Here is a 12,144-nt window from a genome sequence, read left to right on the forward strand (position 1 = left end):
TATGAACCACACTGGGGAAAGTAGAATCAGGAGGAAATGAGGAAATCAGGGAAGGAAGAATGCAAGCAATTAAACAGATCTTCCAAATCTAATCAGGAACCTCACTTAATAACATTACAGACTAAAAGACCAAGCCATAAATAAGCAGGCCCAGGAAACATTGTAAGATTGTTGAAAATTAGTGATATCAGAGTATTTAAGTGTATATATATGTATATATACACACACATATATTACTTATATATCTACATACACATGAGTATATAAGAAATCTGTCAAAATGAGAAAAATTGAAATGTGAACTATTTGAACATGTTTTATAATCATCTCCAATTTCCTTGTGTTTTCACAATTAAAATACCTTTCAGAATTCCAATTTGGTATTCATGAAAGGAAAATGAGCCTAAAACAAGAATCAGAGAAGGGAACCGGGTAGGAAATGAATTTCAGTGACTTCCAAAGCTTATTTTCAAATCAGTAAACAAGGCATCTTTTAATTCTCTACCTTTGGTCTCTCAATTCAAATGAAAATAATGTCCAACTTCTATTCCTATGAGTCAAACTGAAAACTGCACTATAATTAGAAGTCATAATTTCTGAGTAATTATCAGGAAGGCAATATATGTAACAAGATCTCAGTAAAATCATATTAACACTAGTCTCAAATATATAAAAACAGGCCATAGTATTCAATCAAGATATCATTTTATAGTAACAAACTTCATATAGCTACTTAACTATACTACTGTAAAGATATTATAAAAAGACTTTTCTAGCCAAATGCTAGGAAATGTTTTGAAATTACTTCCACTGGGTAACTTATAATGCTATACAGTTTAATAAGTTTTATTGGTCTTAAGTGAATTATGATGTATCTTTCTAATAATTAAAAACACTAAATAACAAATTTAGGATGACCTAGGACTCAACCACCTAGTCACTGCAGACTCAAAGGAACACACTTTCCTGTTTGGCATAAATAATGTATCTGCCCATTTCTCTTCTGAAAAGTTGCTTCACCATGATAGCCATCTCTACTGCCAGTAAAACATGATGTTATTAACAAGTTAATCAGGTTTTCAATAAGATTAGTTCTATGAAATATTAGTTCTATGAAATGATGCAAGATAATCAATTTAGAAAAGTATGTAGCACTATTTTTTCCCAACCATTTGGGGTATTTTTCAGAAACATCATTCCCAATGTGCAGAATCATCTGGGTATGTGTTAAAAATGAATCAGAATCTCCCATGGTAAGACCTGGGAAATAAGCTTATTAAACCCTTTCACCTCAAATAACTCTTAAAAACATATTTGAAAACTAGACATAACCTCTGTAACAAGTAAAATAGTAGACCCTTCCAAATCAGTTTAACTTAAATATATCTTCTTTTACATAGCTTTTGAATATACAATTCATTTAGACATAGGATTATGTGTGTTTCATGTTTAATGAACATGTAACACAACAATTTGGTGAAGCCAAAGACTTTCACTAATTCAAGTAATTAACTATAAAAACAAAGATGCAAGCAAAAATCCGTATTTATTATACTTCCAGAGGAAAAAAATAAAAATTAAGATTTGAAATTACTAAGTATATTTTCCTAAACATTTTGCTGTGCTTCACAGCCAAAAATATAGCTAGTGACATAAACATCCTTTAAGGTAACTCCTATTTCAAAGGAGGAGGGATACTGCTGTATCTTAAACCAAACTTAGGTAAATTCTGCTATGATCAAAACCAATTATGTCCACAGGCAGTCTGACGGTGAAACATAGCAAATCAAACTGGCCCAATACAAGACATAAAGGCTGAAGAAAAACAGAATTGGAGTGCTACCTGAAAGTTTCCAATGGGCCCAAGACATGAGGTAAAAATATCTAATTATAATTGGAGTAAATGCTTAATTTTCCAAAGGCATATAAAAGACATACAGGTATCCTTGGAAAACCTACTCCCAAATCTTCACTTGAATCGATCTTCAATTTGAATCACTGTATTATTTGTATATTATTCTGTTATTATCCTGAAAAAAGGCAGAATTTGATCAAATATGCCTTTTAAACATTAAATCACTGCATCCTTCAAGAATTAAAAAGGAAAAACCAAACAGATTCAGAGGGACAAGGGGGAAAGGATAAAAAAGGAAAGGAAAGAGGTGGGGACAGCCTGCTCTGCTTATGCTGGCAAAAAAAAAAAAAAGTGGTGACAAAAGCCAGCTTGGTCCAAGGCAGCCAAAAAAATGAACTAGAAAAAGAATGCTGCAAACACACAGGCCTGAGGAACTCCCAAGGGCGACCTAAGAAACCCATGCTCTGGAAAAATCACCTCCCACACATCTCACCTCAGCCTCCCCTCCCACCTCCACATTTCTACTTAAGACAAACATGAAAGGCAGGTTTGAAAGGGAAAAGTAGTCACAAAAGACAGTGTGGGTGCGAGGACAGGTGGAGGAGCAGGTCTGCCCCTTTGCAAGGTAAGCCAGGGTGCTGCAGTCTAAGCACACAGTGTAAACACAGCCCTGAGCAACAGAGTGTAAGGGAATCCAAGAGGTCTGTCCAGGCTCCCAAGGAAAGCACCCTTGCCAGGGTAATCACAGCCATAACAGACAGTCATCTACCTCACCTGACAATGTTTAAGGAAAGGAGCACTTGTAAGGCCACTTATTTCACTGATTGAAGGTCAGAAGATTGGTTTTTTTTCCCTTTACAATAAGCCTAAACTCTGCCTCATTGTCATTACCCTCACTGCTAACTTAAGCTATCCAAAAAATGTTTTGTCACTCATCTATACAGTATTCCTTCAAACTGAAAAAGAGAGAACTCATATTATTTCTCCCAAATCTTCGATTTTCCAGGGCAAAAATGATCAGTTCCTCCAACTCAGGCACAGTAGAATGAGTTAGGAATCCTAAGGTGTACATTTTAGCTCTTCCAACAATAATGTGTGACACTTTAGGCAGTGGCCATCTTCCTTCTCTCATTTCACAAACAAGGCTAACCCTACTGGCAGGGGGTGGGGTGTGGCAGGGAAGACGTAGATCTCCAAATATGGACAAGGCAGTGGATTCTGCTCCTGGGGCTGCTCTGCCCATAGCTATGGCTCCAGAAACACCAACGCTTCTGTGCCCAAGCTTCCCCTGGCTTTGGGCCCCTGGTCAGAGGAACAAATCCATGGGCTCTGAGGGTGAGAGGAAGAGCCACAGCTAGAACACCAGAGATGAGGCCCAGAAGGACAAGTGCCCTAAGAAGCCTTGCAGGATAACCCGCAAGAAACAGGCTTTCCACAAGATGGGTTAGGAATTTAACTACTGTGGATGACACTGCCTCAATATGAAAATGCATTCTGTTCCCAACCAAATTACAAACAGTATTTGGAATACCTATTACATATGGATACTGCAAACCTATGTTAGAAGTTTCTCTTCTAAGAAAAGTAAACACAGACATGGCTATTTTTATCTTTAATAAACTTTAAGGCAGTAATGATAAGCACTGCTGCAGAAAAAACACATCACTGCCTCATTCTGCCACGTTAACAAACCTAAAATGTATTCATAAAAGGAAGGCTAAAGTGGAAAACAGCAGTTAGCATTGCCAGATTTCAATGAATCAAGTTTCTCTTCAATATTACCTAATTTCCCACAAGACCATAGGATTTGGATTAGTGTACACTGAAAAGACACAGCTGAGTTACATATGCTACTCAGGAATGGCAATCTGACTGTGGAAACAATCTCTAGGAAGGCCAAATCATCTCTTGAGGGTGGAATAGACCTACTGACTCTTTTGTAACAAAGGCTAGTGAGTGAGAAGGGTAGCAATTCTCATGGGATACTTTCAAACTATACTTGGTCTTGAAGCTCTGTATTCCAATTTAATCCCTGTGATACCATGTTTCAGAGTAAGTAACACGGTGAGTCACTTCCAATTGCAGAAGTGAGTTTTATTACTCAGGTGTGTTGGAGGATAAGTAAATCCCATTCACCTACATGATGAAGACAACCAAATCTCTCTCCTGGGTTGCAAGCCCTTACTTTAATCTGCCTACCTACTGATTCTTCCTGGATATCACAGAGGGATCCCAACTTGATTTTTCTAAAATCAAAATAGTTCCCTAAAAACGTGCCTTTCTATACTCCCTATTAGTAGCTACCTGATTGTCTAAGCTAGAATCCAAGCCTCATCTTAAAACTTTCCCTGTTTCTTCAAACCCACTATTCCCATCTATTCAACTCTGCCCTGATGCAACTACCAACCTCGACAGTTCTAATCTTCTATTGCCTATTGCCCCGTATAACCCATCCCTCATACTAGAAGGTCACTCTAAAACAATGGACTGCATCATTTTCAAAACTTGACATTTCCTGCTACTCACAGGACAAAAAAAACATGGGAACATGTGGCCAGTAAGGGAGGCCTGGGGAAAAGAGTTGCCCAATATCATGGCCCAAATCCAAACTCCTGAAATGGGTCATGTAGATCGGAACACTGGGTGTTCTGGGCACTAAGTGAAAGACCTTTGAAACAAAATCAGACTATAACAGCTCCAAAGAACATGGTCAGGCCCAGTTGCCTGGGCAGAAGGCTAAAGGGCTATGATAAGAAACCTGCAGGGCAACTAGCCAGCTTCTGTGCTAGCCCAGGAAGAACTCCAGCCAAAATGGCAGAGGGACCCTGAGCAAAGGACCTACGACACCTCTCCCAACATACATGCTTGCACACAGACCCCACACCTTGACCACACATTACCATCACCTCCACCATTCCCAGCTGAGCACACACCCCAAGGAGGCCCAAATAACAAAGCACCTGCCAGATTAATTCCTCCAAGGGCCCAGAGGAAGTCAGACCAAAGTGGCCCCATCAGATTTCACCTCTACCCAGGGAACAAAACAGCATGTCAGTGTGTATAGGAAAGGTCAGGACTTCTGGTGAGCCAAATGGACAGTGAAATCCCCACTCCCAGGGAAGTTATGCAATCTCCTCCCATTACACTGCCCTACTGATAAAGGCACTATCAATTTATTTTGTAATCATAGACAGCTTTGATAAAGCTGTGTGAACAAAAATCAGTCTCTCTCTGCCAGGAATTTTCGAGACCTCAAGCACCTGAACACCAGGGCTGGGCACTGGAGCCCCAGAGACCTTCCATAACCCAGCCTATGTGCCACTAAGCAGTAGCTGGATGGAACTACTCCCATTTTCTAAAATCTTTCTTTGCTTATGCTGCTCTCTCTGACTAGGATCCGTTTGTTAAGGCCAGATAAATCTTATGTATCCAGTTTCAACCACTTTCTCCTCTGGAAATCCTTAACCAGCCCTCACTCCCCACCACATGCCTTCCGTTTTATGGAGCTCATACCATTGTACTATGAGGGAAGAAACTGAGTCTTAGTCATCTGTCTTCCATACCTCATATAATCCATAGCCTCTCTTGGGTGGACCACTCTTATTTGCTGAATGAACTTAAAAGTCAGCTCATATTTGATATGACAGCAAGAAAATGAAGTTATATTGGAAGTTACATGGAAAGAGGTTTCCTATTAAGTGCAATTCTATTCTCAATCCAGCCAAGCCAAAACAACTGCACTCATCTTTTTGCAATTATGCCCAAAGGTAGACAGAGAACAAGAAACAATTTATGGCTCCAGCCTCTAATGGATAGCCTAGAGCAATTTGTCCATGGACTTCCTATGGTGTGGTGAGAGGGCAGGTGTCTGCCATCCAGTTTCTCTGAGTACTAAGGTTTACAATGTAAAGACTATCCCTGTGTTTCCTATATCCATTAGACACTTCAAGAAAAATGTTTCCTTGAAAATAATGAGCTTTGAACTCACTGTAGTTGAAGACTCAAATAGTCCAGAAATGCTGAGCAACATCTGAAAACATTGGAAACTAAACAGATTATGCTGCCTACAACTGTGTGGGGTATTTGCTCAGGATGGCAAAGAGGAGGAACTGAAGTGATGGAAGATCTGCCTGGGAAGAAGGCTCAGGACAGAAAAGTAGGAAAACAGAATTAAAGTCTACCAAACAGGTTGCTATGGTAGGATTAATAGGAACGTCTTAACAGAGGAGATTTGAATCGTTTATTTAGGGCACATAAAAATTACTCACACAACATACATTTTAGTCCTAAACACATTTTGCCCCAATATGTAATTCAGGCTAACTTATGAATTATTTTCTTGAAGTTATTATTTCAAGAAAAATCTATGTACATTGAATAAAACTAGTTATAAGAACCTAACGACTTTTGGATATGCCTCATAAATAAGCAATCTGTGACGAAATAGGAAGTATGCATGAAACATTTCTGCTGCATACTAAAGCACTGATTGCTGCAGCAGGAGCTCAACAGGCCTCATTTTTCACGGAACATCATCCTTACTTGAAAGAACAACTGAAAAACTATGGTTATTGAGACTTGTGTACCTGACCTACATTTTCTCAAAAATGAGCAAAGTGAGCCTGACACACCAAGAAAAACTGACAGTATTTGTTGCCAATGATAAAATTCAAACTTTCAAGCGAAAATTTGAATTTTGGAAAACTGCTTCCCAATAAAGATACACAAGATTTAAAAAGAGGTTTTTTTTTTTTTCTTTTTTGGCTAAACCCTGGTACAGGGTTTTGGAAATAGATTCAGCTTGACAAGTTCACAGCGTTTTTGGTTTGCACCCTTCTAACTGGTTTTAATAACTTCTTTTATTATCATTTATATTGCCTACAAAAACAGAGTAGGTTAAGCCATGTCAATCTAATTGCCTAAAATACATTTGCCAAAATTTTTACATTGTATTTTGACTGTTCTATGGCAAACATTAAGCCACTGTATTTTGACTGTTCTATGGCAAACATTAAGCATTTGAAGAAAAATCTATCAGTATTTCATACAAATCAAATTAAGAATCTACAAATAATATACTGACACACTAACTTCAAAAAAAAAAGGATGACTAGAATTTTGATTTCCTTTGGTTAGCTTTTTGAGTAACATAACTTCAACATGTTACTCATAATACTAAGAAAGTGGGAAAATTGTTATCTAAGTGTGAAAAACAACTTTTTTTCACCAAAATCTTTCAAAGTTAAATCCCTGGTAAAATAACATATCCCAAAGACATCCAACTTTTGAAGAGTTACTTGAGAAAGTAAAACAATGCTATAGAATGACGAGTTAATGTATAAGACTCCAAAATGGCAAAAAATAAAGCCCTTGTTGAATATCTTAGATAATATCAAATCCACTAAGCTACCACTGTCATTAGGTACAGGCTTCAAAGGGTAGGTTTTTATGACGTTTTATTTCTGGCCTAAAGGAAAACTGCAATAATGTTAAAATATTCTTCAAACTTTACCCTACAACTTCTACTTGAGGATACATCAACGTTTCAACAATCCATTTCTTCTCAAACATCATCACCTGGTTTATACATCTCACTGAACCCCAAAATTTATTAAAGAAAAAATCTCATAGTAATTTTAAGAAATGAAGCAGTCTGGATGAGGTTTCCATCTTCCCTCCCTGCTGCAATTCATTACAATAATCTACTACACTCAAGACAATGGACTGATAATTCCATCACACAATTCTGCGAGTGTTTTCACTCTGTAAGGGGCATTACATTTGTAGCTAACTCGGCACAAACAGCACTGGTTCAAATGACTATTCGTGTGTAAGGAGAAACGAGAGAAGATGCTCACTGTTAGTAAGTAATTGAACATTAAATACACAGTAGCTAGAAAAAACTCAGAAAAAGTTTTGGAAATATGACGTATTTTAATATTCATGTGAAGTTCCTATTTCTCATTCCCTAGAATTAATGCCGCATTGGCTCCTTTTCAGCAAAATGGGGAAGAGGAATTAGTATATTCAATAAACAAGTTAATTCAAGTAGATTTTACAAAAGTGTGTTTTGCACCAAAGGCCAAAAAATGATACAACAAACAGGTTAACAGTTTAATCTACAAGTCACCTTAATAATGGTTATTTTAATCACTATTTTCTCAGAAGTCATCCTAACAAGTAGCAAAGGCAACCTACCCTTGAAAATCAGACCCAAGCAACTAAAATAATAATGAGGCATTGTTTTTACAAGACAACTCATCACCTTAAAATTCCCGAAGTATGGCACAAATGTCCACTGACCCCATTCTAAAAAAGCGCCACAAGACCCTAGAATACATACACTGTCGGACTCAATCAGATTCCCTGCTGTTGGCTCCTCCATATTTTTACAACCAGTTCTTATACCCGAGGGTGTTTGAATAAAACTACAATTAAGCACTGAGTTTAGGCTTAAAGACAACATTAAATGGATAAAGTTGTCATGAACACTCAAAGCGACTAGGGCATTCCAGGCCATCACACTAATTTTTGCTATGTCTACTTAATGCAATCTTTTAAGATATTAACAAACATACATTAACCAAATGCATGCATTAACAAAACTCACATACCAAAGCCATGCTCTAAAGCAGTTTGACACGTCTAAAATAACATTTCAAACTGAACACTTTTCTGCGGGCCCCTGTTTAAACAGCTTCCGAATCCCAGAAGTAACATCCTTAACAGCCTGCGCTGCCTGTGATGTGACCAGGGTAAGCGAGGGTGTGTCTCGGTGCTTACCGATACCCGGAGCCACATAGATGAAGTACAGACAAGACGAAGAGAGGGAGAAGAAGAAGATGAAGGCGAGAAGGGAGCGATTGGAAACCCGCATCATCCGCCTGAGCATAGACATCTTCTCTTCCCAGCAAGCAGCCCAGGCTGCGCTCTTAGGCCGGACTCGGGGCCACTGTCCAGGCCCTAAACTTCCATAAATGTGCTGAGAACCCCGACACTGCAGCGGGGTCCACGCGGGGAGGCTCTGGAGACAGGGACCGAGCGGAAAGGAGGCAATGGGAAGGAGCTGATGGAATGAATGGGAGGCCGGAGAGTCGGGGGAGGGGAGGCGCGGAGGCCAAGGAGGGAAGAGGTGGAGCGGGGAAAGGGGACGGGGGAATCCAAGGAGGCCTGGGAAGGGCAAGGAGGCGCGTTTTCTCCGCCAGGCAGCGGCGGGAGGAGGGGCTGCAGGTGCGGAGAGGCGCGGGCTGCGCGCCGCGGCGCCCCTGCGGAGAGGGGGCAGCCAACTGCAGCACGCCCGGCTCCGCTGCCCGCGCCCGGTGGGATCCAGCCGCGAAGTCCCGCGCTCAGGGTCCCGGCCGCCCGCGTCCTCTCCGCAGGCCTGCGCCGCTTCCTGCTCCCGGCCGCGGCGTCTCGTGCCTGCGCGGGGCTAGCGTGGGCGCCGGGGCCGCAACCGGCGCGCGCGACGCGAGGGGGCCAGCGGGGGCCCTGGGGGCCGAGGAGCTGGGCGCTCGCCTGCACTGAGCCTCCTCCTCCTCATGCCGCGCCGGGCCCCGGCGCCCCACGGCCGCCGCGGGAGCTGAGCGCAGGCCAGGGCGGCGTCCCAGCCAGCGGCGAACGCGCTCCGACTGCGGCCGCCGCCAGCTGCCTGCCCGGCCGCAAGGGCGGCAGCGGCATTACCGCCGCTCGCCTGGGGTGAGGCGCCCGCGCCAGGCCCGCGGACACCAGGCGATGGGCGACCGGGCGACGCGCGCTGCGGGCGGAGCCTGGGAGCCCGAAGAGCAGGAGGCCGAGCGCCCTCGGAGCAGCGTCTGGTTGGAGAAAGAGGCGGACGTGAAAGGGCGGGGGAGCCGCAGAGGAAAACCGGGACCGGCAGGCGCGCCAGGAGACCCCCGCGGGCTCCGCGCGCTCGCTCGGAACTCGGCAGGCGGCGCTGCGCTGGGCCGGAGAAAACCAGGAGGCCCCCGCCCTCCTCGCGCCCGAAACACCGCGCGTCCTGATAGGCCGGCGCCGAGCAGCCCCCTCCCCGCGCAGGCCGCACCGCGGCCCCGCCGCCTCCTGCGTCACCGCCGCCCCCGCCCGCCCGGGGACCCCGCAGTGGCCGCGCGGCTGGGGGCTGAGGGACGCCTTGCGAGCCCGCATACATTCTGCCCTGCGGGTACATGATGAAGGATGATGTACCTGAAAGGGAAAGGGCATCTCCAAAAGGGGACTTCGCGGGTGGTATTTCCTTCCAAAATCCTCCCTCCGGGAAAAAGGTATATTTCCGACCTGGATTAATGCATCCTCCCGAATCACCCCCTTCTTGTAAGAAACAGTGTCAGGATGTGGCCCGGGCCTATGTGCATCTCTTATACTCGGACTTGCCTTCACCGCTGAAGGTGAATCCTGGGTCGTCCTGGCTGTATTCAGGCAGGGCTGAGAAGACTTCTGGGCAGCGGATTAGGCCCTTGAGGGCGTCAGCCCCGTCTAGCTTCGGTAGGCAAACGATAGGGTGGCTTCATCCACCTCCTAGGCCGTGGTCTACCCTTTGTTCAAATGTTTCTTCCTGCTAGCTGAATTTGTCCAGGTCCTTAGCTATATCACATTGGTCAAACGTGTGTGCGCAGGTGTTTCTTTTTCAACTAATCAGGAAGTGGCGGGATGCCCTACTGCCATTATTTGCTCAGTATTTCCAGATGGAACTGTCGTTGATAGCCAATAAATTTGGCCCGTTATCAGGATGTCCATGCCCTAGATCATCATTGAGCTGGTGCTATGCAATGTGGAGCCTGAAACACCTACTTTGTAAGCCCAAGCCTTTCATTAATATTAGCTGTGAGACCTGTGGAAACTAGTACTTTGTGTGAGCCTGTTTTCTCCACCCTCAAGCAGTAGATAGAATACCCCCTCGCAAGGCTGTGAGATTAAATGGGTAACTGTGTGTAATGCTAAGCATGGTGTCTGGTAAGAGATTCTCTTATATCCCATTAGTTCACTAGGTGGAATCACCAAGTTCAGATTCATTGTTTAATATTTTGTTTGTTGGAGTACTTACAAGTTACTCAACTTCTCTGGCTGATTCATCTTTTTTAATGCGAAAGGTAATGACACTATTTTGTATCATTTTTAGATGCTTAAGGGAAATTCGAAATGCAAAGTGGAACAACATTGAATAACAGGAAACTCACTTGTAAAATAAAGAAAAACAAAACCTATGCTAGCCACGCAAGTCCATGAATGCTGAGGAAGCAAAAATTATGGTATTCCTCTCTCCAATCTCACTGACTTTCATTTCTCTTTATTTGCATCAGTTCAGCTGGTTGTTTATAAATCTAATGCTACCATACCACTAGTCAAAAGAGAGTTCCATATCTTTGCTGACCTAGTGGTAGACGGTTCTTCTCAGGCAAGGTTGACTTTTTCTTATTTTCTTTTTTTGAGACGCAGTCTCGCTCAGTCACTAGGCTGGAGTACAGTGTCATAATCTCAGCTCACTGCAACCTCTGTCTCCCAGGTTCAAGCTATTCTTCTGCCTCAGCCTTCCAAGTAGCTGGAACTACAAGCATGTGCCACCGCGCCCAGCTAATTTTGTATTTTTGGTACAAACGGGGCTTCACCATGTTGGCCAGGATCCACCTGTCTGGGCCTCCCAGAGTGCTGGGATTACAGGCGTCAGCCACCGCACGTGGTCAAGGTTGGCTTTTTCAAAGGAAAGCTTACTATAAAACTGAGAGAGAAGTGTTAACATTATAGAATTTGATGATTCATCTTTTTTAAAGAAATCTGGAGACTGTACAGATGAACCTAGCTGGCATAGATGACTGCCATCCATATCTCTCCTGATTTTAACCCTATCTCTTGATTTATCTTGTTCAGCAAGTGCCCCCATGGTACTTGTTAAGACTGATTGGCTCTCCTCAGGAGTAGATTTCATCTGTTGTACCAGAAAACAAGCCTAGTCGGTGCAGCCATTATTGCTAGGATTAAATTAAATGAATGAATGCCTGTAAAGAGCATGGGAGAGGCTGGTACATGGTAAGTACTATTAGAGTACTTGTAAAATTTATTTTTAGAAATCTCTCCTTTAGGTCACTCTCTGCCCACAGTAACAAATGATGGTTGTCTCTTTCTGTTTAAACACCAACTTTCCTAGTGGGTCACCCATTAAGTCTGTCTCTAATAGTCTGAGGGATGCCTCAGGGTCTCAGCTTATGTTTAAAACAGAGATAGATTAAATACTCAGTGCACAAGAAATGCTAACTGAGCCTTTCCAAACCCACAATACCAACTAATACTTCCTCAGGAGC

The 12,144-nt window shown here is 42.9% G+C and overlaps 1 protein-coding gene across 3 annotated transcripts in view; it reads right to left on the reverse strand.

The window, feature by feature from the left end:
- Nucleotides 1-9,777, reverse strand: part of B4GALT6 (beta-1,4-galactosyltransferase 6) — a 60,517-nt gene extending 50,740 nt beyond the window's left edge. For all 3 annotated transcript variants that reach the window (XM_078347932.1, XM_078347933.1, XM_002757150.6), the window contains exon 1: nt 8,639-9,777. In XM_078347932.1, coding sequence (XP_078204058.1) covers nt 8,639-8,753 — 115 coding nt within the window. In that variant the 5' untranslated portion in view covers nt 8,754-9,777. The remainder of the gene's footprint in view (nt 1-8,638) is intronic.
- Between the last annotated feature and the right edge of the window lie 2,367 nt (nt 9,778-12,144).

Source organism: Callithrix jacchus, chromosome 13 (assembly GCF_049354715.1).
Source record: "Callithrix jacchus isolate 240 chromosome 13, calJac240_pri, whole genome shotgun sequence".
Taxonomy (NCBI): domain Eukaryota; kingdom Metazoa; phylum Chordata; class Mammalia; order Primates; family Cebidae; genus Callithrix; species Callithrix jacchus.